The sequence below is a fragment of the Delphinapterus leucas genome, chromosome 19 (genome assembly GCF_059928025.1).
Source record: "Delphinapterus leucas isolate spDelLeu-1000000601 "Yukka" chromosome 19, BTC_Dleu_Yukka2, whole genome shotgun sequence".
Classification (NCBI taxonomy): Eukaryota; Metazoa; Chordata; class Mammalia; order Artiodactyla; family Monodontidae; genus Delphinapterus; species Delphinapterus leucas.
The window spans coordinates 16361331-16388283 of NC_143147.1; the positions used below are offsets into that span (position 1 = coordinate 16361331).

Genomic DNA, 26953 nt, shown 5'->3' on the forward strand with positions numbered 1-26953 from the left:
ATAAAATTGAGGAAGTCATGGGAACTCAAAAGAAGCGGAAAGGGAGTAGACACTCCCTACAAGAGGAAAGCAGAGCTGGCCCCGTATCCAGCTGCCCTGTGCACACCACGTCTGCCTGCGTTTTGATTTCAATTCCGTCCTGTTATTTACTGCCCCAATCAGGGAAACGGGAGATTCCCAGATTATAGACTCCTGGTCTTTCAGACACAAAGACCAGCAGGTCTCCAGTCACTTAGGTGGCTCCTCCTTCAGTCACCTCCATCCTAACTCTGCAGGATTTAGTTTTTTCCGCTCTGGTCACCGCTGCACAAAGAACTCAAGAATCATAGCCTCTGGACTTTTCACAGGTAACCAGGTTGGGGATGCAGGTGAGACTAAGGGGGCAGGGAGGATGTCAGAGAAAGCAGGGAGAGGGGACTGTGGGTCTTAGGTGAGACTGAATGGGAAGATATGTAAGGGGGCAGCTTGGGGATTTAATGACCGAGCAGAGATTTTAGACTCTCTTCCCTTCACTGGATGCAGATTGAATTGTGGCAGCCACAACCTCAGTCACAAACTGAGACTCACACTCAACCCCTTCTCTAGCCCAGTTCCAGCCCTGTCTTCAGTCCCCACTCCAGCCAAACCCCGTACCAACCCCAGTTCCTCCTTTAACCCCAATGGCATCTTCACCCCCAGAGTCAGCTTGAACCTTTGTGTTTTTTTTGGCCGTGCAGTGTGGCACACGGGATCCTAGTTCCCCAACTAGGAATTGAACCTGTGCCCCCTGCAGTGGAAGCGGGGAGTCCCAACAACTGGACCGCCAGGGAAGTCCCAAGTCAGCTTGAATCTTAACACCAGCCCCCACCCAAGCTTGAACCTCAACTCTCTCCTATTTCCAACTTCAGCACCAAGCTTAGGTCCAGCTCCATCCATGGCTTCAACATGAGTACTGACCCCAATCCTAGCAGGAGACGCAACCTCGATTCCAGCTCCCAGTGTTAGACCCAGTCCTAGCAATACATTTAGCTCCAACTTTACCTGCACTGTCAACCCCAAACTCAACCTGACCCTAGCTCAAAGCCCAATCCTGACCCCACTTCTGACCTCAGCTGCAAAGCCAAGCCCATCCCCGTTGCTAGCCTTGACCCTGGGCTTCTTCTCAACCCTCATCTCTTCCCTTATCTCCAGCCTTGCACGCGGGTCTTACCTGGTCCCAGCCTCCATCTTTATCCCAGCTCCTTCCCCAGCCTGGCCGCTGGCCCTGCCTCTACTTCAGCTTTGACAGCCTCAGAGGCCGTGTTGGTCCAAACATGTCAGTGAAGTATGAAGACCTCCAGTACTTGGAGAGTGAGAAGAAAAGCCAGGGGTTTACAGATGGTAAGATGAATGGGGAAACGGTCTTTCCTAAAATCTCCTCTGAATATGTTTAGAAGGATTTCTGCTGTCGTGTCATGTCTGCACCTCTACCATATGTACTGGTGGGGTCTCTCACTCTGAAGGGGAGGCCCCAGACTCTGGGGACCCCAATAAAAACACGATTCAAGGTCCACAGCAGTCCTGGCTTCCTGTGCTCTGGGGAAGGGCATGAGAGTAAACCCATTTTCTTTCTCTCTTTTTTTTTTTTTTAATTTTGCCACTTAAAAGATTTACTGGCTATTTATTGTAGCTATTATTATTATGGACACATCCAGGAATAACAAAACATAGACCCAGATTAATTACACTGAAGGAAATTGCTAATATTGTCTTTTAAAACCATTGCAGCCATAATGATTGTTGCCTCCCAGCCTGGGCATGTTAAAAGCACCTAGTGTACATTTTCCAGAATTTTATTTTTCCTTCTTTTATTTCCAAAGTCTTTTTTAAAAATTAATTAATTAATTTATTTTTGGCTACATTGGGTCTTCGTTGCTGCGCATGGGCTACTCTTCATTGTGGTGCGCAGGCTTCTCGTTGCGGTGGCTTCTCTTGTTGCAGAACACAGGCTCTAGGCATGTGGGCTTCAGTAGTTGTGGCATGTGGGCTCAGTAGTTGTGGCTCACAGGCTTAGTTGCTCTGTGGCATGTGGGATCTTCCCGGAGCAGGGCTCGAACCCGTGTCCCATGCATTGGCAGCCGGATTCTTAACCACTGTGCCACCAGGGAAGCCCTTATTTCCAAAGTCTTGAGGAATAACTTCTTCATAGAGCCTTTACCTTAATGGCCAACAGTAAATCTCTTCTCTCCTATAGATGTGCCCTACTTGTACTTCTGCTTATTAATCCAGAGGTCAGCAGTGTGTGTTCCTTATGGGCAAGTGCAGTGTGCCCCATATTAGTAAACCCATTTTCTAACTTGTGTTCACTGATGAGTGTGAGCCTGCTAAGGTAGTTGCCGTCTCTCTCCCTGGGTCCTCCTGCCTGGTGCCCCAGCTCTGACGATAGGACCTTATACATCGCCATCATCCCCTGTCTGTGTGTCTTTGTGTACATGTGTCCCCAGGGGTGTGAGGGGCCCGTGTGACTGAGCACTTGTGCTGGTCCATGAGGGGTCAGGGGCCTGGACAGCCTCCCCCCAGCATCAGCTGCAGCAGCCTCCTCCCTGCAGGTCCCCATGGCCCTGTCCTCCTCCCCGTCTCTCACGTCCTGGACCCTCCTCGTCCTGACGCCCTCTCCTCTTGCAGGGCTGCCTGCCCTCGAGACCTTCCTGCAGCGGCTCCTCTCCAGCACCCGCTCCTTCCTGCTCTCCCTGGGCCTCAGCCTCCTCCTGCTGGTCGGCATCTGTGTGATCGGATCCCAAAGTGAGGGGCACGGGGTGGGCAGGGAAGAGAGAAATAATGGGGTGCAGTGGTGGGGGCACTGGTGGCGAGAGTGATAAATGAGGATGACTGCTGGCCCTGTCACTTATCAGTTGGGGAATGAGGTCAAATTATGTCCCCTCTCTAAGCCTTAGTTTCCTCACCTGCAATATTGTATAACAATAGTGCCCATCCCTTTGGGTGGGGTCACGCTGTAGGGACCCAATGACACAATGCATGTCAAGTGCCCTGCCCAGTGCTGGCACAGAGGACCTGATAACCCTTAGCACTGATTGTCTCATCCACCTGATCAGATTCCAAGTTTCAGAGGGACCTGGCAACCCTGAGAACAACTTTCAGCAACTTCACTTCAAACACTACGGCTGAGGTCCAGGCACTGAAATCCCAGGGTGAGCCTGGTATGGAAGGGGCTCTGGACTGGGGTGGGGTGCGGTGGGAGAGGGGGAGGAACTGACTCCTGAGCCCTGAGTCTCTGTGTTCTCCAGGTGGAAGCTTGCAAGAAATGATAACATCTCTGAAAGCTGAGGTGGAAAGTCACAAGCAGGAACTGCAAGCAGGTGAGAGACCCTTCGGGAGAGTGTGTGGAGGGGTGAGTGCCAGGCACTCAGGGCGGGGGAGAAATGGGAGCAGTCACGTGGTGCTGAGTGCCCTCCCTTCCAGCCCGTAGCTTGAATGACAAGGTGCTTTCTCTGGAGAGCAGCCTGGAGAACCAGCTGCAGGAACTCAAAGCAGGTCAGGCCCCTGCTCCCCTTCACCTGGGCATGAGGCGTGTGGGAGGGCAAGGGGGTTCCTAGGCTGGGGCCCCGGGCGTGGACCTCTGGTCTCCAGGGACTCAAGGAGCAGAAGCCACACCCAGGGCACTGTCCCCACTGCCCATCCGTGTGCGTCCCAGGTTATTCCGAAATGCTCTTGCGAGTCCAACAGCTGTTCAAGAACCTGAACTCCCTGACCTGCAAGATGGCTGCTCTCAAGAGCAATGGTGAGGGCTGCATGGGGTGGGCCGGCCCCAGTGTCTGCCCACGTCCCCCGGACAGCATCTCAGACCCTCCCCTGCCCCGGCCCCTTAGGCTCGCAAAACAACTGCTGTCCTACCAGTTGGCTGGAGCATGAAGGCAGCTGCTACTGGTTCTCTTCCTCGGGGAAGCCCTGGCCTGAGGCTGAGAAGTACTGCCAGCTGGAGGATGCCTACCTGGTGGTCATCAACTCCAGAGAGGAACAGGTGAGGCCCCTAGAGCGCAGGTCCAAGACACGTCCCATTGAAGAGAATGGTTCTCCGCCTTGGCTACATATTGGCATCACCTGGGGAGCTTTTTTTTTTTTTTTTTTTTTGCGATACGCGGGCCTCACTGCTGTGGCCTCTCCCGTTGCGGAGCACAGGCTCCGGACGCGCAGGCGCAGCGGCCATGGCTCGCGGGCCCAGCCGCTCCGCGGCATGTGTGATCTTCCCAGACCGGGGCACGAACCCGTGTCTCCTGCACCGGCAGGCGGACTCTTAACCAGTGTGCCACCAGGGAAGCCCGACCTGGGGAGCTTTTAACAACGACTGCCATCTGAGCCAGACCCTCAGAGGTTTAATTGGCCCCGGGCGTTGGGATTAACACCCCGAATCTCCTTGACGGGTTTAATGAACACGTGAAGTTCAGAAATGCTAGTCCAAGGAGTTGGCAGGGTGGGGAGAAGTCACCACTGCCCTTCTTTTGTCCCAGGATTTTGTCCAGGCCCATATAGGCTCCTCCTACACCTGGATGGGCCTCAGTGATCTGGATGGAGTCTGGAAATGGGCGGATGGGACGGACTATGAGACCAACTTCAAGTGAGTGCCCTGGGTTTCTGTGCCCTTCTTCCTCGTTCAGCTCGGTTCCTCCAGGGTCTGACCCTCAGCCCCTTCTCCCTGACCTGGATTTTGTGCCTCCCTAGCTGCCTGTTGTCCTCTCCCCTCAGGAACTGGAAGCCAGGCCAGCCGGACGACTGGCAAGGGCACGGGCTGGGTGGGGGCGAGGACTGTGCCCACTTCCACCCCGATGGCAAGTGGAATGACGACGCGTGCCAGAGACCCTACCACTGGATCTGCGAGGCTGGGCTGAGCAAGGGCAGCTAGGGGAGCGGACCACCTGGCCAAGGAAATGGCGGGGCTGGGGGAGGGGGACCTTCTCCTGTGGGAGAGGAATAAGCCCTGGGAGATTGGAGCACTGCCATTGTTTGGCGTTGGGTTTTTTTTTCCCCCTTAACTTTTAAAAGATTATCTAGAGTTCCTAAGGTATTTTTTTTAAAAAGTTCTGCTTTATTGAGGTATAACTGACGTACAAAATTGTAAGATATTTAAAGTGTACATCGTGATTTGATACAGGTATGCGTTGTGAAAAGATTCCCCCATCTAGTTAATGAACATATCCATGACCTCAGATATTTATCTATTTTTTAAGGTGAGAACACTTAAGTTCTACTCTCTTAGCAAATTTCAATTATACAATACAGTGTTATCAACTATGGCCACTGTGGTTTTTATAATTATTTTATTTTAAAAAATTTTATATTGGAGTATAGTTGATTAACAATGTGTTGGTTTCAGGTGTACAGCAAAGCAATTCAGTTATACATATACAGGTATCTATTCTTTTTCAAATTCTTTTCCCATTTAAGTTACTACAGAGTATTGAGCAGAGTTCCCTGTGCTATACAGTAGGTCCTTGTTGGTTATCTATTTTATTTTATTATTATTATTTATCTATTTTAAATACAGTAGTGTGTACACGTCAATCCCAAACTCCCAATCTATCCCTCCCCCCAACCCTTCCCTCCTGGTACCATAAGTTCGTTCTCTAAGTTTGTGAGTCTGTTTCTGTTTTGTAAGTAAGTTCATTTCTATCATTTTTTAAAGATTCTGTACGTAAGCAATATCATATGATATTTGTCTTTGTCTGACTTACTTCACTTAGTATGATAATCTCTAGACCCATCCATATTGCTGTGAATGGCATTATTTCATTCTTTTTAATGGCTAAGTAATACCCATTGTATATATGTACTACTTCTTCTTTATCCATTCATCTGTCGATGGACATTTAGGTTGCTTCCATGTCTTGGCTATTGTAAACAGCGCTGCAGTGAACATTGGGGTGCATGTATCCTTTTGAACAATGTTCTTCTCCAGATATACGCCCAGGTGTGGGATTGCTGGACCTTGTTGTAGCTCTGTTTTTAGTTTCTTTCTCTCTCTCTTTTTTTTTTGCCGTGCCACGCAGCTTGTGGGATCTTAATTCCCCGACCAGGGATTGAACCTGGGCCCTTGGCAGTGACAGTGTGGAGTCCTAACCACTGGACCACCAGGGAATTCCCTATTTTTAGTTTTTTAAGGAACCTCCATACTGTTCTCCATAGTGGCTGTACCAATTTACATTCCCACCAACAGTGTAGGAGGGTTCCCTTTTCTCCACACCCTCTCCAGCACTTATTGTTTATAGACTTTCTGATGATGGCCATTCTGACTGGTGTGAGGTGGTATTTCACTGTAGTTTTGATTTGCATTTCTCTAATTATTAGTGATGTTGAGTATCTTTTCATGTGCCTCTTGGCCATCTGTATGTCTTCTTTAGAGAAATGTCTATTTAGGTCTTCTGCCCAGTTTTTTGATTGGGTTGTTTGTTTGTTTTTTGATATTGACCTGCATGAGCTGTTTGTAAATTTCAGAAATTAATCCCTTGTTGGTCACATGGTCACCGTGTTTTACATTAGGTTCTCAGAACTTATTCATCTTATAGCTGAAAGTTTCTACCCTTTTACCAACCCTTTCCCGTTCCCCCCAACTCCCGGCCCTTGGCAACTACCTTTCTACTTTCTATCTGTGAATGCGACTTTTTTTTTTTTTTAAAGAGTCTACATGTAAGTGATACAGTATTGTCTTTCTCTGTCTGGCTTATATTACTTGGTATAAATGCCCTCAAGTTCCAACCATACTGTTGCAAATGGCAGGATTTCCTTCTTTATCATGGCTGAGTAATATTCCATCATTTTATATATACATATATATAATGGATATATGGTAGAATGTTATATTATTCTTTATCCATTCATCCACTGATAGACACTTAGGTTGTTTCCATATCTTGACTATTGTGAATAATGCTCCAATGAACATGGGACTGCAGATATCTCTTTGATATCCTGTTTTCATTTCCTTTGGATATAAACCCAGAAGTGGAATTGCTGGATCATATGGTACTTCTACTTTTAATTTTTTGAGGAACTTCCATATTGCTTTCCATACTGGCTGCACCAGTTTACATTCCCACCAACAGTGCCTAAGGGTTTCTTTTTTTCTCTACATCCTCACCAGCTTCTGTTTCTTTTTAACCTTAAAAATCAGCTTTATTGAGGTGTAATTCTTACCCAATAAAATGCACCCACTTAAAGAGTAGAGATGACTCTTGACAAATATGAATACCTAGGTAACTACCGCTCCAATCAAGATAGAACATTTTCCATCACCCCCCAAAGTTCCCTTATACCCCTTTGCGGTCTAACCCACTTATTTGTCCCCAGGCAGCTAATGATCTGCTTTCTTTCACAGCTAATTGGTTTTGCCTACTCTAGAATTTCTTAAGAATGAAATCACACAGTATATACTCTTTTGTGAAATCTGATGTATTTCATGTCACCTGATTTTTAACAACCTTAAAATGGCAGAATGGAGAAGCTAGGTGAGGTCTTGGAAAGTCCTATGTTATTGTGAAAAGAGTATTTTCCTTTCATATAGATTTGAGTTCAATTCTTTTTCTGTCACTTAAAAGTCAGGTAAACTTAGGGTAATAAGGAAAGGTAATTCTTTCATTTCTTTGAAGATCCCAGAATTGTTGGGAAAAGTAGATAAGATCCCAGGTGTATTGGCTACCTATTGCTATGTAACAAACCACCCCAATGCTCAGTGGCTTAAAACAACAAGCATTTATTATACCTCACGGGTCTGTAGATCAGCTGGGTGGTTTTTTGGTCTGGCTAGGCATGGCTCATCTTAGCTGGACTGGTTCATGCATTTGTGGTGGGTTGGCTGGGAGCTGGCTGGTCTAGGACGGCCTCTCTGCTGTGTCTGACATTTGGCTGGCTATGGGCTGGGGTAATGGGCTGGGGTAATGGACCATGTTAGGCTAGCCTGGGCTTGTTTGCATAGTGTTTGGGCAGGGTTCCAAGAGAGTAATCTGAAGAGTTGCAGGGACTCTGGAGCCTTAGGTTTGGAACTGAAGCATCACTTCTGCTGCATCCTATTGGCCAAAGTAGATCACAAGGCAGCCCAGATTCAGAGAGTTGGGAAATAGACTCCACCTTTTGATGGGAGGAACTACAAAGCCATATTGTGGAGAGAATGTGTATAGGGAGGGATGGAAATTGCTATTTTTCTAACAATCTAGCATACCAGGGGAAGCATGTCAATCATGGAGAAACAGCTCAAAGCTAAAGGTTCCCATTAAGAGAGGACAGAACCCATTCATTACTGTACTGGTACCAAGAAAACTGCCTGGCATATAGGAGTGTCTCAATTAATGTTAATTAAAATTAAAGAGGGTGATGTCAGAGGGAAGGTATGGGAAAAACAAAATTTAGCTCCCAGGAAGCAGCACCCTTTCACTTTACCCTGCCCACCAGCATCACATGAAAATCATCAGGATGGAGCAGAGAGAGGTCTTGATGGAAAGTGCTCTGAGGGGACCTGGAACCGATGGGTCCAGAAGACACTGCCCAATATGCAAGAGATTCCATAAGGGGCAGCAGTACCCAGTGAGTTCTGTGGCCACAATATACTGGAACCCAGTGTAGCCAAGGGCACAGAACATTAAAACCATACCAATAATACTCCAAACCAATAACTTCCAGGTCATTTCCCTCATCACTTTATGCAGTCCTACTTAATTAATTCTTCTTCTGCTGGATGTTGGGTCAGCATTCAAGTCTCATGAAGTTCTCTGTGTCTAGACTAGAATAGTCCTGGAAATCCGGACTCAGTCTAATGATGGAACTGACAGTTATCTAAGCAACATCTGCTCAGAAGCCCATACTCCTGAGTGTGTCCCTTGAAATAATAGTATTTAAGAATACTTGGTACCATGCCTTTCCTGAGGCTTGCAGACTACCCTTCTTTGTTGAAGACATTTTTCTAAACCACATAGCTACAAACAGGGTCTTCAGGCAAGAGCAGAAGGAAACAGAAAACTTACAGATTGATAAGGTTAAATGGCTACAGTTAATTTATTATAATAACCACCAATATCATAATGGAGAATAATGTTATCTATTGAACGTAATACAGAACTATTTTATGAGGATTTGATGTATGTTTCCCAAAGAGGAAGAACATTTTGTGGTCAATGAGGGCATTGACAAATCTCCAACACCTTCCAATCTGTAGAGTGTACAATCTCTGAAACACTTATATTACCATTAACATTTTGCCAGTACATATTAACCTAGGGATGGCTGAATTCCCTTTTGATTGAACAGCTCTTCCCATATAGCTCTTAAAATAGTGGTGAGATAGTTAAGAATATGGTGCACACCAAATGAACTTTTTTTGTTTGTTTGTTTGTTACCATCTCTCTTTCTCTAAAGGAAAAGAAAAAAATCTTTGTAGTGATCCAGTGACCTTCTGGGGAACCCCAAAATCGTTTAGGGTAAAAGACACCTTCAGAATTTTATTTTATTTTTATTTATTTATGTATTTTTAGAAGAATTTATGTATTTATTTATTATTTATTTTTGGCTGTGTTGGGTCTTCATTGCTGTGTACGGGGGCTACTCTTCGTTGCACTGCGTGGGCTTCTCATTGCAGTGGCTTCTCTTGTTGCAGAGCACAGGCTCTAGGTGCACGGGCTTCAGTAGTTGTGGCACATGGGACTCAGTAGTTGTGTCTCGGGGGCTGTAGAGCGCAGGCTCAGTAGTTGTGGTGCACGGGCTTAGTTGCGCTGCGGCACGTGGGGTCTTCCAGGACCAGGGCTCGAACCCATGTCCCCTGCATTGGCAGGCAGATTCTTAACTGCTACACCACCAGGGAAGCCCCAGAATTTTATTTTTCTGAATTTAAGGTCTGGTCTTGAGAAGGCAAAATTAAAATTTTTCAGATAAGTTGGGACTTCCCTGTTCACGCAGTGGTTAAGAATCCGCCTGGCAATGCAGGGGACAACGGGTTCCATCCCTGGTCTGGGAAGACCCCACATGCTGCAGAGCAACTAAGCCCATGCACCACAACTACTGAGCCTGTGTACCCTAGAGCCTGCGTGCCACACTACTCTGCCCACATGCCACAGCTACTGAAGCCTGCATGCTCTAGGGCCCGTGTGCCATAACTATTGGGCCCATGTGCTGCAACTACTGGGCCCGCGTGCTGCAACTACTGGAGCCTGCGCGCCTAGAGCCCGTGCTCTGCAGCAAGAGAAGCCGCTGCAATGAGAAGCCTGTGCACTACAACGAAGAGTAGTGCCCCCTGCTTGCTGCAACTAGAGAAAAGCCTGCACGCAGCAATGAAGACCCAATGCAGCCAAAAATATAAAATAAAAATAAATAGATAAAAGTTATCAGGTAAGTTGATTACTTGATCAGGGTTGTAGCATGAATGCTGGAATAAAGAATGGTTGAGATTTCTACAAGGGTGACAGTGAAATATTTAAAAAATAAAAATAGCAGAAAGTAACACAATTGTAAGAAACCTTAACACATTCAGCATTGAGGAACTTTTGTTTGCTGGTTTTAATAAGCAAGGATGTAATAAATTCAGTATAAAGCACAAAAAGTTATTGTGATGAGATATGTAATCTCTGCTCTCTCAACAGACCAAATAGATGACGATGGCTTTTACTGTTTCTTGTTTAGAGCAGAACAATTTGTTATTTTAATAGAGAAAAATAATTTTTAGCCTTGCATTAATATAATATTTGGCAGGAAAATATTCTCATACTTTAAAAATGTTATAATAAACTCATCAAAATAAAACCAATCTTGCCAGTTTTAATACATTCCATTCCTTCTTTTTAGTGCCATTATTTATAGGTATTATATAAAGTCCAAGGAAAATAAATTTCATTTTACAAACCTACAACTTTTTATCCACCCAGGTTTTACCCTTCATTATCATTTACACATTCTAGAACAACTAAACACTTTAGGGAAAAAACTACTCTCTTTTTTCCTTGATTAAAAAAAATCACATTTTTTTTGCATACACAGTCCTATTTCTTTGCTATCATTGTTTCAGATAGTCTCCACCACTTTGATTAGTTATAACTGTCAAGGTAATAAATTTCAGACAAAGCTGGGAGGCAGGTGATTGAGAACTGTTTGTTATATACCAGGGTCTAAAAATCCAACAAGACTCATGATCATACAACTCCCTATAGCCACACGCATTCCTTTTACACTTTTTAAAGTGGCAAAATGATTGTTTTAACATAACCCAAGTCAAGAAATATGAAGAGTGTGAGATTTCCTTGAAGTGTCTGTATTTTTGTCCTTCTTGTAAGCTAATGAGCTAGTCTGCCATCACTTTATATGTATGAGCAGAAGATCTGACACCACTTGGTCAGAGAGAAAAGATTTTATTATTCACAATACAGCAAACAGCACAAGCCTCATGTTTGTTTCAGTTCCCTTGTCTTCCAAGCCCAAGGGAGTGACTCAGAGGGACCCCAGTGAATGCTGCAGATGCAGTGAGTTTGCATCACAGCAGAGGTACACAAATCTTTTTTTTTAATTGAACTATGGTTGATTTACAATATTGTGTTCGTTTCAGGTGTATAGCAAAGTCATTCCGTTATATATATATATTTTTTCAGATTATTTTCCATTAAAGGTTGTTACAAGATATTGAATATAGTTCACTGCACTATACAGTAAATCTTTGTTGCTTATCCATTTTATGTATAGTAGTTTGTATCTCTTGATCCCATACTCCTAATTTATCCTTACCCCACTCCCTTTCCCTTTTGGCAAGCATAGATTTGTTTTCTATGTCTGTTAGTCTGTTTCTGTTTTGTATGTAGATTCATTTGTATTATTTTTTAGATTTCACATGTAAGTGATATCATATAGTATTTGTCTTTCTCTGACACTTCACTTATAGTATGATATTCTCTAGTTCCATCCATGTTCCTGCAAATGGCAGTATTTCATCCCTTTTCTATTCCATTGGGTATATACTACACCTTCTTAAGCCAATTGTCTGTTGAGGGGCACTTGGGTTGTTTCCATATCTTGGCTATTGTAAGTAATACTGCATGTATCTTTTAAAATTAGAGTTTTCGTCTTTTCCAGATATACACCTAAGAGTGGGATTGCTTGATCATATGGTAGCTCTATTTTTAGTTTTTTAAGGAATGTCCTTGCTGTTTTCCACAGTGGCTACACCAATTTACAATCCCACCAACAGTGTACAAGGGTTCCCTTTTCTCCATACCCTCTCCAACATTTGTTATTTGCAGAATTTTCAATGATAGCCATTCTGACCAGTATGAGGTAATACCTCATTGTGGTTTTGATTTGCAGTTCTCTAATAATTAGTGATGTTGAGTGTCTTTTCATGTGCTTTTTGGCCATCTGTATGTCTTCTTTAGAGAAATGTCTATTTACGTCTTCTGCCCATTTTTTGATTCGGTTGTTTTTTTGATATTGAATTGTATGAGCAGTTTGTATATTTTGGATATTAACCCCTTGTTGATCACATGATTTGCAAATATTTTTCTCCCATTCCGTAAGTTGTCTTTTTGTTTTGTTGATGGTTTCCTTTGCTGTGCAAAATCTTTTAAGTTTGATTAGGTCCCATTTGTTTATTTCTGCTTTTATTTCTTCTGCCTTGGGAGACTGACCTAAGAGAATAGTGCTATGATTTATGTCTGAGAATGTTTTTCCTATGTTCTATTCTAGGAGTTTTATGGCGTCATGTCTTATATTTAGGTTTTTAAACCATTTTGAGTTTATTTTTGTATATGGTGTAGGGGAGTGTTCTAATTTCACTGATTTACATGTAGCTGTCCAGCTTTCCCAACACCACTTGTTGAAGAGACTGTCTTTTCCCCATTGTATATCCTTGCCTCCTTTGTCATAGATTGACCGTAGGTGTGTTGGTTTATTTCTGGGCTCTCTATTCTGTTCCATTGATCCATATGTCCTTTTTTTGTGTCAATACCATGCTATTTTGATTACTGTAGCTTTGTAGTATTGTCTGAAGTCTTGAAGGGTTATGCCTCCAGCTTTGTTCTTTTTCCTCAGGATTGCTTTAGCGATTCTGGGTCGTTTATGGTCCCATATAAATTTTAGAATTATTTGTTCTAGTTCTGTGAAAAATGTCATGGGTAATTTGACAGAGATCACATTAAATCTGTAGATTGCTTTGGGTAGTATGGCCATTTTAACAATATTAATTCTTCCAATCCAAGAGCATGGAGTATCTTTCCATTTCTTTGAATCATCTTCAATTTCCTTTATCAATGTTTTATAGTTCTCAGCATGTAAGTCTTTCACCTCCTTGGTCGGGTTTATTCCTAAGTATTTTTTTGTGATGCAATTTTAAATAGGATTGTCTTTTTACTTGCCCTTTCTGACATTTCACTGTTAATGTAAAGAAATGCAACAGATTTCTGTGTGTTAATTTTGTATCCTGCTACCTTGCTGATTTTGTTTATCAGTTCTAGTAGTTTTTGTGTGGAGTTTTTATAGTTTTCAATATATAGTATCATGTCATCTGCATATAATGACAATTTTACCTCTTCCCTTCCAATTTGGATACGCTTTATTTCTTTTTCTTGTCTAATTGCTGTGGCTAGGACTTCCAATGCTATGTTGAGTGGAAGTGGTGAGAGACATCCCTGTCTTGTTCCAGATTTTAGTAGGAAGGTTTTCAGTGTTTCATCATTGAGTATTATGTTGGCCATGGGTTTGTCATAAATAGCTTTTATTATGTTGAGATATACAGAATCATTTCTTAATGTGGCTGTAACACAGCCACTGTCCATTTTCAGCTTGTGCCCATGTTCTCAACTGATCCATACATAAACCAAGCTTGGGCTTTTTCTCCCCCTTCAAATGAAAACCAGGGAAGAGAACTGATGCAAATGTGGTGGGTGAGAGGGGCAAGGGGTGTTACTTGCTCATGTAGCTCACTTGGGCCCTTTGATCTGGTCCTGCTTAGGCTTGATTCAATTTCCATCTGACCATGAACTGTTGCTGTATATGTCTGACCTTATGATTTGGTAGGTCTGACAAAACCCAGTTCATAATGAGAAGTTTCAGATACCTGGTTACATTGTATCCTATGGTTAAACATTCCATCTCTTCCAGGGTCCAGTAACATGTCAAAAGCTATTTCTCAAAGTGCATCTAATTCTCTGCTGCAGATCTCATGGTTTTATTCCAGAATCTCAGAGGCTTGTGTTGTGATTCTTCTACTGGAGCTTTCCATAAGCTCCATTCTGCACTAACACCTCCAAAACTTAAAGTCTGTGGGTCATATGGCCCAAATAGCAAGGTTGGTTGCATTGCAGACTTAATCTGCTGTAGTGCCTGTTCCTGCACTGGATCCCATTCAAAACTGGCAGCCTTCTGCATCACCTGGTATATGGACCAGAGGAGTATTTCTAGATGTGGAATGTGCTGCCTTCAGAACCCAAAGAAGCCCACTGGGCACTGTGCTTTCTTCTTTGTGGTGGTGGTGGGGAATGCAAACAGCAACAATTTATCTTTTACTTTGGAGGGGATATCCTAGAAATCCCCTAACCACAAGAACCCTGAAGCAATTATACTCCAACAAAGATGTTAAAAAAAAAAAAAAAAACTGTAACAGCTTTATTGAAGTGGCTTATCCCTGAATTTTTATAGAGTTTATCTCCCTACATCCTGTAGAGTGTATGTGCCCTACCAAGGCCTCCAGTGTACTAGCTACCTCTTGCTCTTCCTGTCCAGTCAGCATGATGTCATCAATGTAGCGGATCAGTGTGACATCTGTGGGATGTCCAGATATCCAGATCTTTCAGGACTAGATTAAGATAGAGGATGAGAGAGTTAAATAGCCCTGAGGCAAAACTGTAGGTGAATATTGTCTGTCCCATGTGAATATGAACTTTTAAAAATTTTTAAATTTTATATTGGAGTATAGTTGATTAACAATGTCATGTTAGTTGCAAGTGTACAGCAGAGTGGTTCAGTTATACATATACATGTATCTATTCTTTTTCAAAGTCTTTTCCCATTTAGGTTATTACAGAGTATTGAGCAGAATTTCCTGTGCTATACAGTAGGTCCTTGTTGGTTATCTATTTATTTAAAAAAATAAATCTATTTATTTATTTATTTATGGCCACACTGGGTCCTCGTTGCTGCGTGTGGGCTTTCTTTAGTTGTGGCGAGAGGGGGCTACTCTTTGTTGTGGTGCACAGGCTTCTCGTTTTGGTGGCTTCTCTTGTTGCGAAGCAGGGGCTGTAGGTGTGTGGGCCTCAGTAGTTGTGGCACACAGGCTCAGTAGTTGTGGCTCGTGGGCTCTAGAGTGCAGGCTCAGTAGCTGTGGTACATGGGCTTAGTTCCTCCGTGGCATGTGGGATCTTCCCGGACCAGAGATGAAGCCTGTGTCCCCTGCATTGGTAGGCGGATTCTTTGGTTATCTATTTTAAATATAGCAGTGTGTACACGTCAGTCCCTAACTCCCAATCTGTCCCTCCCCCACACCCTTCCCCTGGGTAACCATAAGTTCGTTCTCTAAGTCTGTGAATCTGTTTCTGTTTTGTAAATAAGTTCGTTTGTATCATTTTTTAAAGATTCTGCTAAGTGATATCATATGATATTTGTCTTTCTCTGACTTACTTCACTTAGTATGATAATCTCCAGGCCCATCTATGTTGCTGAAAATGGTATTATTTCATTCTTTTTAATGGCTGAGTAATATTATGAACTATTTTTTTGATCTCTTTTCTAATTGGAATGGAAAAGAATTCATTAGTCAAGTCAATAGCCATATACCATGTACCTGAGAGCTTACAAATATGCTTTGACAATAATGCACACCCAGCACAGCAGCTGAAATGATAGCTTGGTTAAGTCTGCTTCACATTGTGGGAGAAAGAACCAAGTGCAAGCCATTGGTAATACCAAGATATTAGACCAGAGCAATACCACATCCCTGGAGAAATTCATAATATTAAAAGACTTGGGGGCTTCCCTGGTGGCGCAGTGGTTGAGAGTCCGCCTGCTGATGCAGGGGACACAGGTTCATGCCCCGGTCTGGGAGGATCCCACATGCTGCGGAGCGGCTGGGCCCATGAGCCATGGCTGCTGAGCCTGCACGTCCGGAGCCTGTGCTCTGTAACGGGAGAGGCCACAACAGTGAGAGGCCTGCGTACCACAAAAAAAAAAAAAAAAGACTTGGGAACCACAAAAGACCCCAAATAGCCAAAGCAATCTTGAAAAAGAAGAACAAAGCTGGAGGCATCACACTTCCTGATTTCAAACTATATTACAAAGCTGTAGTAATCAAAACAGAGGGTACTGGCATAAAAACAGACACAGAGGTCAATGGAACAGAGAGCCCAGAAATAAACCCACACATATATAGTCAATTAATTTATGACAGAGAAGCCAGTAATATACAATGGGGAAAGGACAGCTCCTTCAATATATGATGTTGGGAAAACTGAACAGCCACATGCAAAAGAATGAAACCAGACCACTATCTTACACCATACACAAAAATTAATTCAATATGGATTAAAGACTTGAGTGTAAGACCTGAAACCGTAAAAATCCTAGAAAAAAACATAGGGAGTAATGTCATTGACATTGGTCTTAGCAATGTTTTTGTGGATCTGACTCCAAAGTCCAGGTAAACAAAAGCAAAAATAAATAAATGGGGCTACAACAAACTAGACAGCTTCTGCACAGTGAAGGAAACCATCAAAATGAGAAGGCAACCTACTGAATGGAGAGAAGATATTTGCAAATTCTATATTCTATGAGGGATTAGTATCCAAAATATATGAAGAACTCATACAACTAAATAGAAACAACAACAACAAACAATACAATTTAAATATGAGCAGAGGATCTGAATAGACATTTTCCCAAAGAGACATACAAATGGCCAACAGGTACATAAAAATGTGTTCAACGTCACTAATAATCAGGGAAACGCAAATAAAAACCACAATGAGATATTGCCTTACACCTATTAGAATGGCTATTATCTAAAAGACAAGAAATAGCAAGTGTTGGTGAGGACGTGGAGAAAAGGGAAACCTTATGCTCTGTTGATGGGAATGTAAATTAGTGCAGTCACTATGGAAAAGAGTATGGAGCTTCCTCAAAAAATTAAAAGTAGAACTACCATAAGATCCAGCAATTCTACTTTTAGGTATTTATCTAGCAGAAACAAAATCACTATATTGAAGAAATTTCCACACCTCAATGTTCATTGCAACATTATTTACAATAGCCAAGACATGAAAACAACCTAAGTTTTCATTGATGGATGAATGGATAAAGAAGATCTATCTGTCGATCTATCTATCTATCTATAATGGAATATTATTCAGCCATGAGAAAGAAAGGAATCCTGCCTTTAGTGGTAACAGATGGGCCTTGAGGGCATTAGGCTACTTGAAATAAATCAGACAGAGAAAACAAATACAGTCTTACCTCACATATATGTGGAATCTGAAAAAACCTGAACTCACAGATACAGAGAACAGATTGATGGTTGCTGGGGGTGGGGGTGGGGTGGTCTGACACAATCTCCATCACAGATTTGACGCTCAGTAAAAATTTGCTACTGTCCCCTGCTCCTCCCCTCCTGTTCAGGAAATCCTATTCTCCATCACCCTCTCTCCTCCTTCCCACCATGGTCTTGAATACTTGGTTGACTTCTACTTCTGAGTGCAGGGAAGCCCAGAGCTGGGCAAGCCTGATGAAGCTGGGTCAGGGGTTAAGACTCTAGCAGGCCAGGTCTGAATTGGGCAAGAGAAGAGAAATGGGTTCCTCTAGAGACATCAGCAGTTCTGGGGAATTTAGAGGCAGGAAGTGAAATAAGATGAGGCAGAGGAGAAACAATAAACTGCACCCCTGGCTCCTTCCTGTCCTGCTAGCACCCCCTCCCAAATGAGGAAGTCAGGGAGCTGGAAAGAAGGGGAAAGGAGAGGAAACGCTCCCTGAGAAAAGGGTGCCAGGTGGGGTTCATCCCCCACTGCTACCTAAATAAACCCTTTGCCTGTATTCCAACCTGTTTCTTATTTATGGCCCACAGTCAGGAGCTAGGGGATCTCAGGGTACAGAATGCTGGGCCCTTCACACACAGACAGGAAGGATTCAGTCACTCATGTGGAATCTCTCCACTTTATGGCCCTTCATTCAGAATTTCCAGACCCTGGTACCTGGGCTGCCTGAGGAAACCAGGAATCACATTCTCCAACTTTCTGCAGATAACAGGACTGAGGAGGCAGGGAGAGTAGGAGGGAAGATGGGGGAGGGTGACTTTGTGGTTTTCTTGGAAATAAATGGGAGTTTGGATCACAGATTGAATTATTAATTGGAGGAGATTGAGACTCTGTCTCTCCACTGACCTCAGGATTGGGTTAGACACATCTTCAGGATAGGTTCCCCTGTCCTCTGTAGAATAAAGAATCCTCCCGAGCTATAAATCCCTCTATAACTCTGGGTTTCCTGCTTTGGGCTGTCAGTCACTTGCAATTACTAGTTCAAATGTCTGTCCAGCCTCAAGGATGGAGTCCTAGGAGGGAGAGCCACACCTGCCCCTTCCCTGACATAGTCTCAGCTCCTGGGATGGGGTGGAGGGTGGAGGAAGGAGCTTTCCCAAGGAGCAGACACAGTATTTCACAGTCACAGGAATCAGACATCTGAAATGGAATTTTACTTAGTTCTGTATAACCGTTCCTGGCATTGCTCTGGAGCACACGTTATCGCTAATGGCAGAAAATCACCTTGTCATTTCGGAAGAATCTACTCACTTCTGGATTTTCTGTCCTTTTCAGGCTCAGGTCAATTCTGGATCCTCTCCCTTCCCTCTTCCCCTATTCGTCCTGGGGATGATAATACTTTTTTTCTTTTTTTATAAATTTATTTATTTATTTTTGGCGGCGTTGGGTCTTCGTTGCTGCGCGCGGGCTTTCTCTAGTTGCGGCGAGCGGGGGCTGCTCTTCATTGTGGTGCGCGGGCTTCTCATTGCAGTGACTTCTCTTGTTGCGGAGCACGGGCTCTAGGCGCACCGGCTTCAGTAGTTGTGGCCACTCGGGCTCAGTAGTTGTGGCTTGTGGCCTCTAGAGCAAACGCTCAGTAGTTGTGGTGAACGGGCTTGGTTGCTCCGTGGCATGTGGGATCTTCCTGGACCAGGGATCGAACCCATGTCCCCTGCTTTGGCAGGCGGATTCTCAGCTACTGCGCCACCAGGGAAGTCCCGGGATGATCATTCTTGATGGAGCAGGGCGTCACGTTTTCCTCACAGGTGTCATTTCTACTTCCTGTCAGTGGGCCTACTGGTGTGAGGGCTTCGCCTTGAGGTCTTTTGCCAGCCCTTTATCTGAGAAGCAAAGCACAGATCTTCTCTGCTCTGTTGAACCCAGCCCACTGTACGTTCAATCTTCCTTGTCCCCAGAAATCTGACCCCACCAGTAGTCCAAGAGCCAATCCCTTTTATAGGAACCAAACCAAGGACTCACTCGCTCTTTTTTTTTTTTAAGTTGAATTATGTTGATTTACAATATTGTGTTCGTTTCAGGTGTGTAGCAAAGTGATTCAGTTATATATATATTTTTTTCGGATTATTTTCTATTGTAGGTTATTATAAGATATTGAGTATAATTCCCTGTACTATACAGTAAATCCTTATTGCTTAATTATTTCACGTATAGTAGTTTGTATCTGTTGATCCTATATTCCTATTTATCCCTACCCACCTCGCTTTCCCCTTTAGTAACCATACATTTGTTTTCTATGTCTGTGAGTCTGTTTCTGTTTTGTATATAGATTCATTTGTATTATTTTTTAGATTCTATATATAAGTGATATCATATGGTATTTGTCTTTCTCTGTCTGACTTACTTCACTTAGATGATAATCTCTAGGTCCATCCATGTTGCTGCAAATGGCAATATTTCATTCTTTTTATGGCTGAGTAATATTCCATTATATATACATATATATATACATACACACATTTTATACACACACACACACACACACATCTTCTAGGCCAGTCGTCTATTGATGGGCACTTTGGTTGTTTCCATGTCTTGGCTATTATAAATAGTGCTGCTATGAACATTGGGGTGCATGTATCTTTTCAGATTAGAGTTTTCATCTTTTCCAGACATATACCCAAGGGTGGGATTGCTCGATCATATGGTAGCTCTATTTTTAGTTTTCTGAGGAACCTTCATGCTGTTTTCCATAGTGGCTGCACCAATTTACATTCCCACCAACAGCATAAGTAGGTTCCCTTTTCTCCACACCCTCTCCAGCATTTATTATTTGTACCCTTTGATGATGGCCATTCTGACTGGTGTGAGGTGATACCTTATTGTGGTTTTGATTTGCATTTCTCTAATAATTAGCAATGTAAAGCACCTTTTCATGTGCCTGTTGGCCATCTGTATGTCTTGTTTGGAAAAATGTCTATTTAGATCCTCTGCCCATTTTTTGTTTGGGTTGTTTGTTTTTTCAGTATTGAGTTGTATGAGCTGTTTGTGTATTTTGGATATTAACCCCTTGTTGATTGCATTGTTTGCAAATATTTTCTCCCATTCCATAAGCTGTCTTTTCATTTGTTGATGGTTTTCTTTGTTGTGCAAAAGCTTTTAAGTTTGATTAGGTCCCATTTGTTTATTTTTGCTTTTATTTCTTTTGCCTTGGGAGACTGATATAAGAAAACAGTGCTACCATTTATGTCCAAGAATGCTTCTTTTTTTTTTTTTGCGGTACGCGGGCCTCTCACTGCTGCGGCCTCTCCCGTTGTGGAGCACAGGCTCCAGACGCGCAGGCTCAGCGGCCATGACTCACGGGCCCAGCCGCTCCGCGGCACGTGGGATCCTCCCGGACCGGGGCACGAACCCGCGTCCCCTGCATCGGCAGGTGGACTCTTAACCACTGCGCCACCAGGGAAGCCCTCCAAGAATGTTTTGCCTATGTTCTCTTCTAGGAGTTTTATGGTGTCATGTCTTATATTTAGGTTTTTATACCATTTTGAGTTCATTTTTGCATATGGTGTGCTCCTCTTTTTTTCTAGTTCCCCTCCTGCCCCAGTGGAACCGAATCTCTCCTGGCAAGGGCAAGGAGGCCGCCCCTCCCCCTCATTCACACACACCGCCCCCCCCTCCCCGCCACTGTCTCATCTCTGGATTCAGTTTTATGCAGTCATATTGCTGTTGATATTGAAAGCAAAACTTTTGGAATCTGAAAAATCTTCTTTTTTAAGACCTTTTTTTAAAATAAATTTATTTATTTTTTTGGCTGCCTTGGGTCTTCGTTGCTGCGTGTGAGCTTTCTCTAGTTGTGGTGAGCGGGGGGCGGTGGGGGGCTGCTCTTCGTTGCGGGGCGTGGGCTTCTTATTGCAGTGGCTTCTCTTGTTGCGGAGCACAGGCTCTAGGCACGCGGGCTTCAGTAGCTGTGGCACATGGGCTCAGTAGTTGTGGCTTGAGAGCTCTAGAGCGCAGGCTCTGTAGTTGTGGCGCACAGGCTTAGTTGCTCCATGGCATGTGGGATTTTCTCAGACCAGGGCTCGAGCCCATGTACCCTGCATGAGCAGGTGGATTCTTAACCACTGTGCCATCAGGGAAGTCCCTGAAAAATCTTTTCTCTTCTCCACAGCCTGGCTCTTGCAAATCACTGTGGCTTTCAGAATGTTGCTTCTGTCATGAGTTTGAAAATCCATTCAGAAATCCAGTTGACTCTTGTGTCCTGGTTTCTGTGTATACCTGGCCCAACTCAGGGCAGAGACCGCGGAGAGCTGTCACTGCTGCCTGAGTGGTTGGCAGAACAGTGGTGACACAGATTTGGCACGGGGAACAAAGGAGCCTCATCTACTGCTCCAAATATGATTATTGCATACATTTCACTTAATCGTTCTGCACCGCTTGGAGTTTTTTTGTTTGTTTGTTTTGTTTTTTTGCGGTACGCAGGCCTCTCGCTGTTGTGGCCTCTCCCATTGCAGAGCACAGGCTCCGGATGCGCAGGCTCAGCGGCCATGGCTCACGGGCCCAGCCGCTCCGCGGCACGTGGGATCTCCCCGGACCGGGTCACGAACTCGTGTCCCCTGCATCAGCAGGCGGACTCTCAACCACTGTGCCACCAGGGAAGCCCCTGCTTGGAGTTTTTAACCGCATAAAGTGGTGGGGGTTTTTTTGTTGTTTTTTTTTTGCGGTACGCGGGCCTCTCACTGCTGCGGCCTCTGCCGTTGCGGAGCACAGGCTCCGGACGCGCAGGCTCAGCGGCCATGGCTCACGGGCCCAGCCACTCCGCGGCATGTGGGGTCCTCCCGGACCGGGGCACGAACCCATGTCCCCTGCATCGGCAGGTGGACTCTCAACCACTGCGCCACTAGGGAAGCCCCAGGGTTGTTTTTTTTTTTAATTAAAAAAAATTCGACAAATAAATGACACTGAAAAATATCTAATTAGAAATTTCCAAAGATCTAGAGCATAAAGTTATTTACAACACAGATTTGTTTGAAAACAAACGAAAGGCAGCAGTGGAGGGTGGATTAACATTTTGGGTTGGGAATGAAAATCATGCCATGAATGCATATTTAATGATTAACAAAGGAAGTCGTGATCTGTGTTAATTAATAAAGCACATTATAACCTAAAAAAAAGAGAAAGAAATTCTCCCAACTTGCACAAGCTCTCCAAGTTTGGAATAAGTGAGTCAAGGTCACATGGTAATGGTCACCCCCACAGCAAAGACAAAATCAAACAATTCCAGCCTGGCTGGGAGAGGACTGGGGTGTGATGGTGTCACAGGTGCCACAAAGGAGAGACTGTCCCAGCTCTGAAAAGTCAGAATGCTTGGAGTGGGGTTGACTTAGATGAGGGTGGGCAATTTGTGACAGGTTCTGAATATTAAGAATATCAATATCCAGGGACTTCCCTGGTGGTACAATGGTTAGGAATCCACCTGCCAATGCAGGGGACACGGGTTCGAGCCCTGCTCCGGGAAGATCCCACATGCTGTGGAGCATCTAAGCCCATGTGCCACAACTACGAGCCTGTGCTCTAGAGCTTGCGAGCCACAACTATTGAGCCCACGTGCCTAGAGCCCGTGCTCTGCAACAAGAGAAGCCACCGCAATAAGTCCGCGCACCACAAGGAAGAGTAGCTCCTGCTCGCTGCAACTAGAGAAAGCCCGCACGCCAACGAATACCCAACGCAGCCAAAAAATAATAAATAAATAAGTTTATTTTAAATATATATATATATATCAATATCCAGAAAGGGTGCAGGGACTGGAAGGAAGCACAATGAACCTGGCATAGCCAACACATTGCAAATTGAACAAAAAGTGTTATATAAAAGCTACATTTTCACAAATTAAAACAACAACAACAATAACAACCTGAATTTTCTTCTGTCTGGCATGAATATATTTTAAAAGAAGACTGTTCCCTAATTTTAGGAAACTTCCCAGGCTGGCTCTCTAATTATGCAAACAAACCCTCTGTTATTCAGAGTCATACAAGACCCTCTTCTGAAAAAGGACTTTGGTCCAAAGGAGATAAAAGTGCTCTTGGGTGATCATGTAAGCTTTTCTATGTTGATTCTGGAAACAGAGTCTTAAGTAAGCAGAGGACGAGACTGAGGAAGGGCTTGTATGACATGTGTTTGTCTGGACTTGTTTGAATCCCTGTTGGAGTCCTATATTGAAAGGACTCTGGTTATAAACTACAGAATATCTCTGGGTTTAGGTAATGCCAAAAGACCATTCATTACACAAGGGTGTCTCACACAGCCTGTTATGGGTTGAATTGTGTCCTCCAAAAAGATGAGTTGAAGTCCTAACCCCCAGTACCTGTGACTGTGACCTTATTCAGAAATAAGATGGTTGCAGACGTAATTAGTTGAAATGAGGTCATATTAGAGTAAGGCGGGTCTTTACTTCAGTGTGATGAGTGTCCTTATAAGGAGAGAAGAGACACATGGGAGAAAACCATGTGATCACGGAAGCCGATTAAAGGGTGGCAACTGCAAGCCAGGGAAGGTCAAGGATTGAGGCAAACCATGAGAAGTTAGGCAGGTGCAAGGAAGAGTCATCCCCTAAAGGTTTCAGAGGGAGCATAACCTTGCTGGCGCCTTCATTTCAGACTTCTAGCCTCCAGAACTGTGAGACAATGCATTTCTGTTGTTTTTGCAGCAGCACTCTGTTAAGGCAGCCAGCCATACCTAGGAAACCAACAGGTGACTCTAGGGCAGGGAAGTGGCTAAAGCCCTGAGATAGACTGGAAAGGGGACCTGGAACCCCGAGAGACTCTTTCCTTTCCACCATCCACTTCAGTCCTCTTTCTCACTGCAGACTATAATTCTCTGTTCTTTAGCCAACACTTCCCGTGATCATTTCTTGCTTCTTCCTTTGTTCAGGTATACAGGTGTGGGGCAGAAACCAGTCCGGGGGAGCCCCTCCCTTCTGCACTACTAAGGACTGAGTTATGACTGGTTTAAGCTTATTAGGGCATGCCCACTCTTTTGTCTGTGAGGATCTGGAAACCTTCTGGGGCTTCTGTGAAAGATTTTCTTCCCTGGTAAAAAAAAAAAAAAAAGAAAGAAAGCTGTCTAGGGGGGACCCCTGCTTGTTGCCTTCCTGCTGTGGATGGTTCCTTGTTGAGGACATGATGTTTGCAGCGGTGGCAGCAGTCACATGACTATGAAAGGAAGGTCAGGAGTAAGGAGTTACTTAACTGCCGGAGCAGCGTGAACCTACAGTGACTCCTTGGGGGAAGGCAGAGAGCTGGGTGATTAGTGGATCTAATACTGGCTAAATGTTGTGCACTGAGTAAGGTGCTCTCCACATCCTGCTTCTCATCTGGAATGAAAATGTATACTTCTCTTAGAGTTAACCTACTTGTAGGTTTGGGGGAAAAGGACAAGAATCTGAACAGAATCTGAAGAAAATGTATGACTCATTGGATGGAAAGGAAGATAAATGCCTCTAGTTGTACTCCCAGAATTGTTAGGATTTGAAATGTCAGAATGAGTCATAACTGGTCATGTTTTGTAAATGAAAAAGCAATCCCATTGTGTATTATTCACATGGTGCATGATTACTTCATGGAGGTGGATGGGAACAGTCTATTGCCCTTTAGTAGAATGGTTTCAGAATGAGAAAAGAAAACCATTAAGTAAATCAGGATAAGCAGTGCACGATGCTCCTAATTCCACCACTTTTCCATAGATCGATTTGCACTACCTGAGAATAAGGGGCAGACACCTCTCCCTGCTGTACACAGAGGCATAGCCACTACCTCCTAAAATTAGCCAATCAGAAGTTAACACATAAACTCTCCAGTTTCATATCTTGACTGTGGTGAACTGTGACTAGGAATGGAGTAATTCTGTCCCAGAAGGTCATAAGGAACAGAATGCTTATATAAACTAAACTGCCAGGGGCTTCCCTGGTGGCGCAGTGGTTGAGAGTCCGCCTGCAGATGCGGGGGACACGGGTTTGTGCCCCGGTCTGGGAAGATCCCACATGCCGCGGGGCGGCTGGGCCCGTGAGCCATGGCCGCTGAGCCTGCGCGTCCGGAGCCTGTGCTCCACAAAGGGAGAGGCCACAACAGTGAGAGGCCCATGTACTGCAAAAAAAAAAAAAAAAAAAGCTAAACTGCCTTAGACCTCTGTAAGAAATTATACGGACAGCAGTTGCAAATAACTGAAAAATATTGTTCCCTTCTGTCAGCAAAACTGTTGAGCTCTACTCTGCTGAAGTCCTCATCGGGTTCTATTGAAGCAGCAGATGGACAGGACTGAATGGGAAGTGAAGTCCTTTGCATTATACTCCCCTGACCACTCACATTAATCCTGAGACCTTTACCAGTTCACTGACCACCAATCACAGCCAATCCTGAGGTGGAGGCAGGTCTATACTTCCCAACATAAGGGACTGGAATTAACTCCCTCTTGCCTTTGCTGTCCTCATTCCACCACTGCTCTTCAGACTTTTCTTGGATTTTCAGGATGTCTCTTTTCTTAAAGTCAAAGAGAGGTTGGGTAACACATCCTCTGGCTCTTCCTGCCTGAGAATCGCTCCACTTCCCTGCCTGGCCTTGGGAACTGGTTTTATCGATGTTGTAGTGTCTAAATAGTACATTTTGTAGAATTCCAGTAAAGTAGGCAATGAATCAAACTTCTGATCTTCTGTTTGGAATCTGAGGTGGCTCAGCTCAGTTACTCGGCTCCTCCAAGTGGAAGTCGCCTACCTTGGCCATCTCTGCACCCACGTGCTGAGATTCAGTAGCCGTGTGCATCCCCACCAGCCCCAGCATCGACACCACAGTGGACCAGCTGGTGTCTCGGCCTCACTGTTGTGCCTGAAATGGCAGTAGCAGCTGTGAGCACTCGCCACTGGAAGTCTCTCTAGTCATTTGATCATTTTTTCTTCATAATTTTTTTCATATTCATATTTTCAAACTCTCTTCTGCGTATTTAAACATATTAGATATATTCATTTTGTATTTTTTCAATATTCCAACGTCTAAACATAAAGTCTATTCTGCTATTTGATATTTCCACTGACTGTCATTCCTGATGCCCTATTTTTTCTTTTGTGTTTTGTTTTGTTTTTTACACTATAAGCTCTTAGTTTTTGAGACTTTGTCTCTCAAGATTCTTTCGGGTCTGGTCTGGTGGTATATTCCTCCAGAGAGGATTTGTGTTTGCTTCTGCCAGGTGCCTAAAGTCCTTCCAAGCTGAGACTACTTTAAATAAATCACTCAGCTGGATGTTTCTTGAAACTCAAATGCCGTGTGTATTTGTGCCCTGATCCTGCTTGAGGACAAGCTTGTGGTTATGAATTTTTATGAGAGTCTTCTTTCATTCTCTGGAAGACCAGCTTTCTTCTTGTCTTTGTCAACTGGAAAAAAAAAAAAAAGCACAACCTGGGGAATTCCCTGGTGGTCCCGTGGTTAGGACTCTGCACTTTCACTGCTGAGGGTGCTGGTTCA

General features: G+C 44.1%; 1 protein-coding gene across 2 annotated transcripts; it reads left to right on the plus strand.

Annotated features, from left to right (window-relative positions):
• Window positions 1–26536, plus strand: CLEC10A (C-type lectin domain containing 10A). Of its 2 annotated transcripts, none has more exons than XM_022595671.2 (10): window positions 1–347; window positions 1171–1359; window positions 2644–2760; window positions 3072–3167; window positions 3264–3335; window positions 3439–3510; window positions 3671–3757; window positions 3846–3997; window positions 4485–4591; window positions 4720–26536. In XM_022595671.2, the coding sequence occupies exons 2-10, from the start codon at window positions 1293–1295 to the stop codon at window positions 4874–4876; spliced, it is 927 nt and encodes a 308-aa protein (XP_022451379.1). In that variant the 5' UTR covers window positions 1–347; window positions 1171–1292; the 3' UTR covers window positions 4877–26536. The 2 variants fall into 2 exon arrangements, with proteins under 2 accessions (XP_022451379.1, XP_022451375.1); XM_022595667.2 differs by having other exon boundaries at window positions 3–347; window positions 3072–3176.
• Window positions 26537–26953: the final 417 nt, after the last annotated feature.

Excerpts from the sequence above, each read along its gene's own strand:
- CLEC10A (XM_022595667.2), top strand. The coding sequence starts at position 1,293 with ATGTCAGTGAAGTATGAAGACCTCCAGTACTTGGAGAGTGAGAAGAAA. Across the intron at positions 3,758-3,845 it reads GGCTGCTCTCAAGAGCAATG|GCTCGCAAAACAACTGCTGT; the intron begins GTGAGGGCTGCA and ends CCGGCCCCTTAG. Across the intron at positions 4,592-4,719 it reads GACTATGAGACCAACTTCAA|GAACTGGAAGCCAGGCCAGC; the intron begins GTGAGTGCCCTG and ends CTCTCCCCTCAG.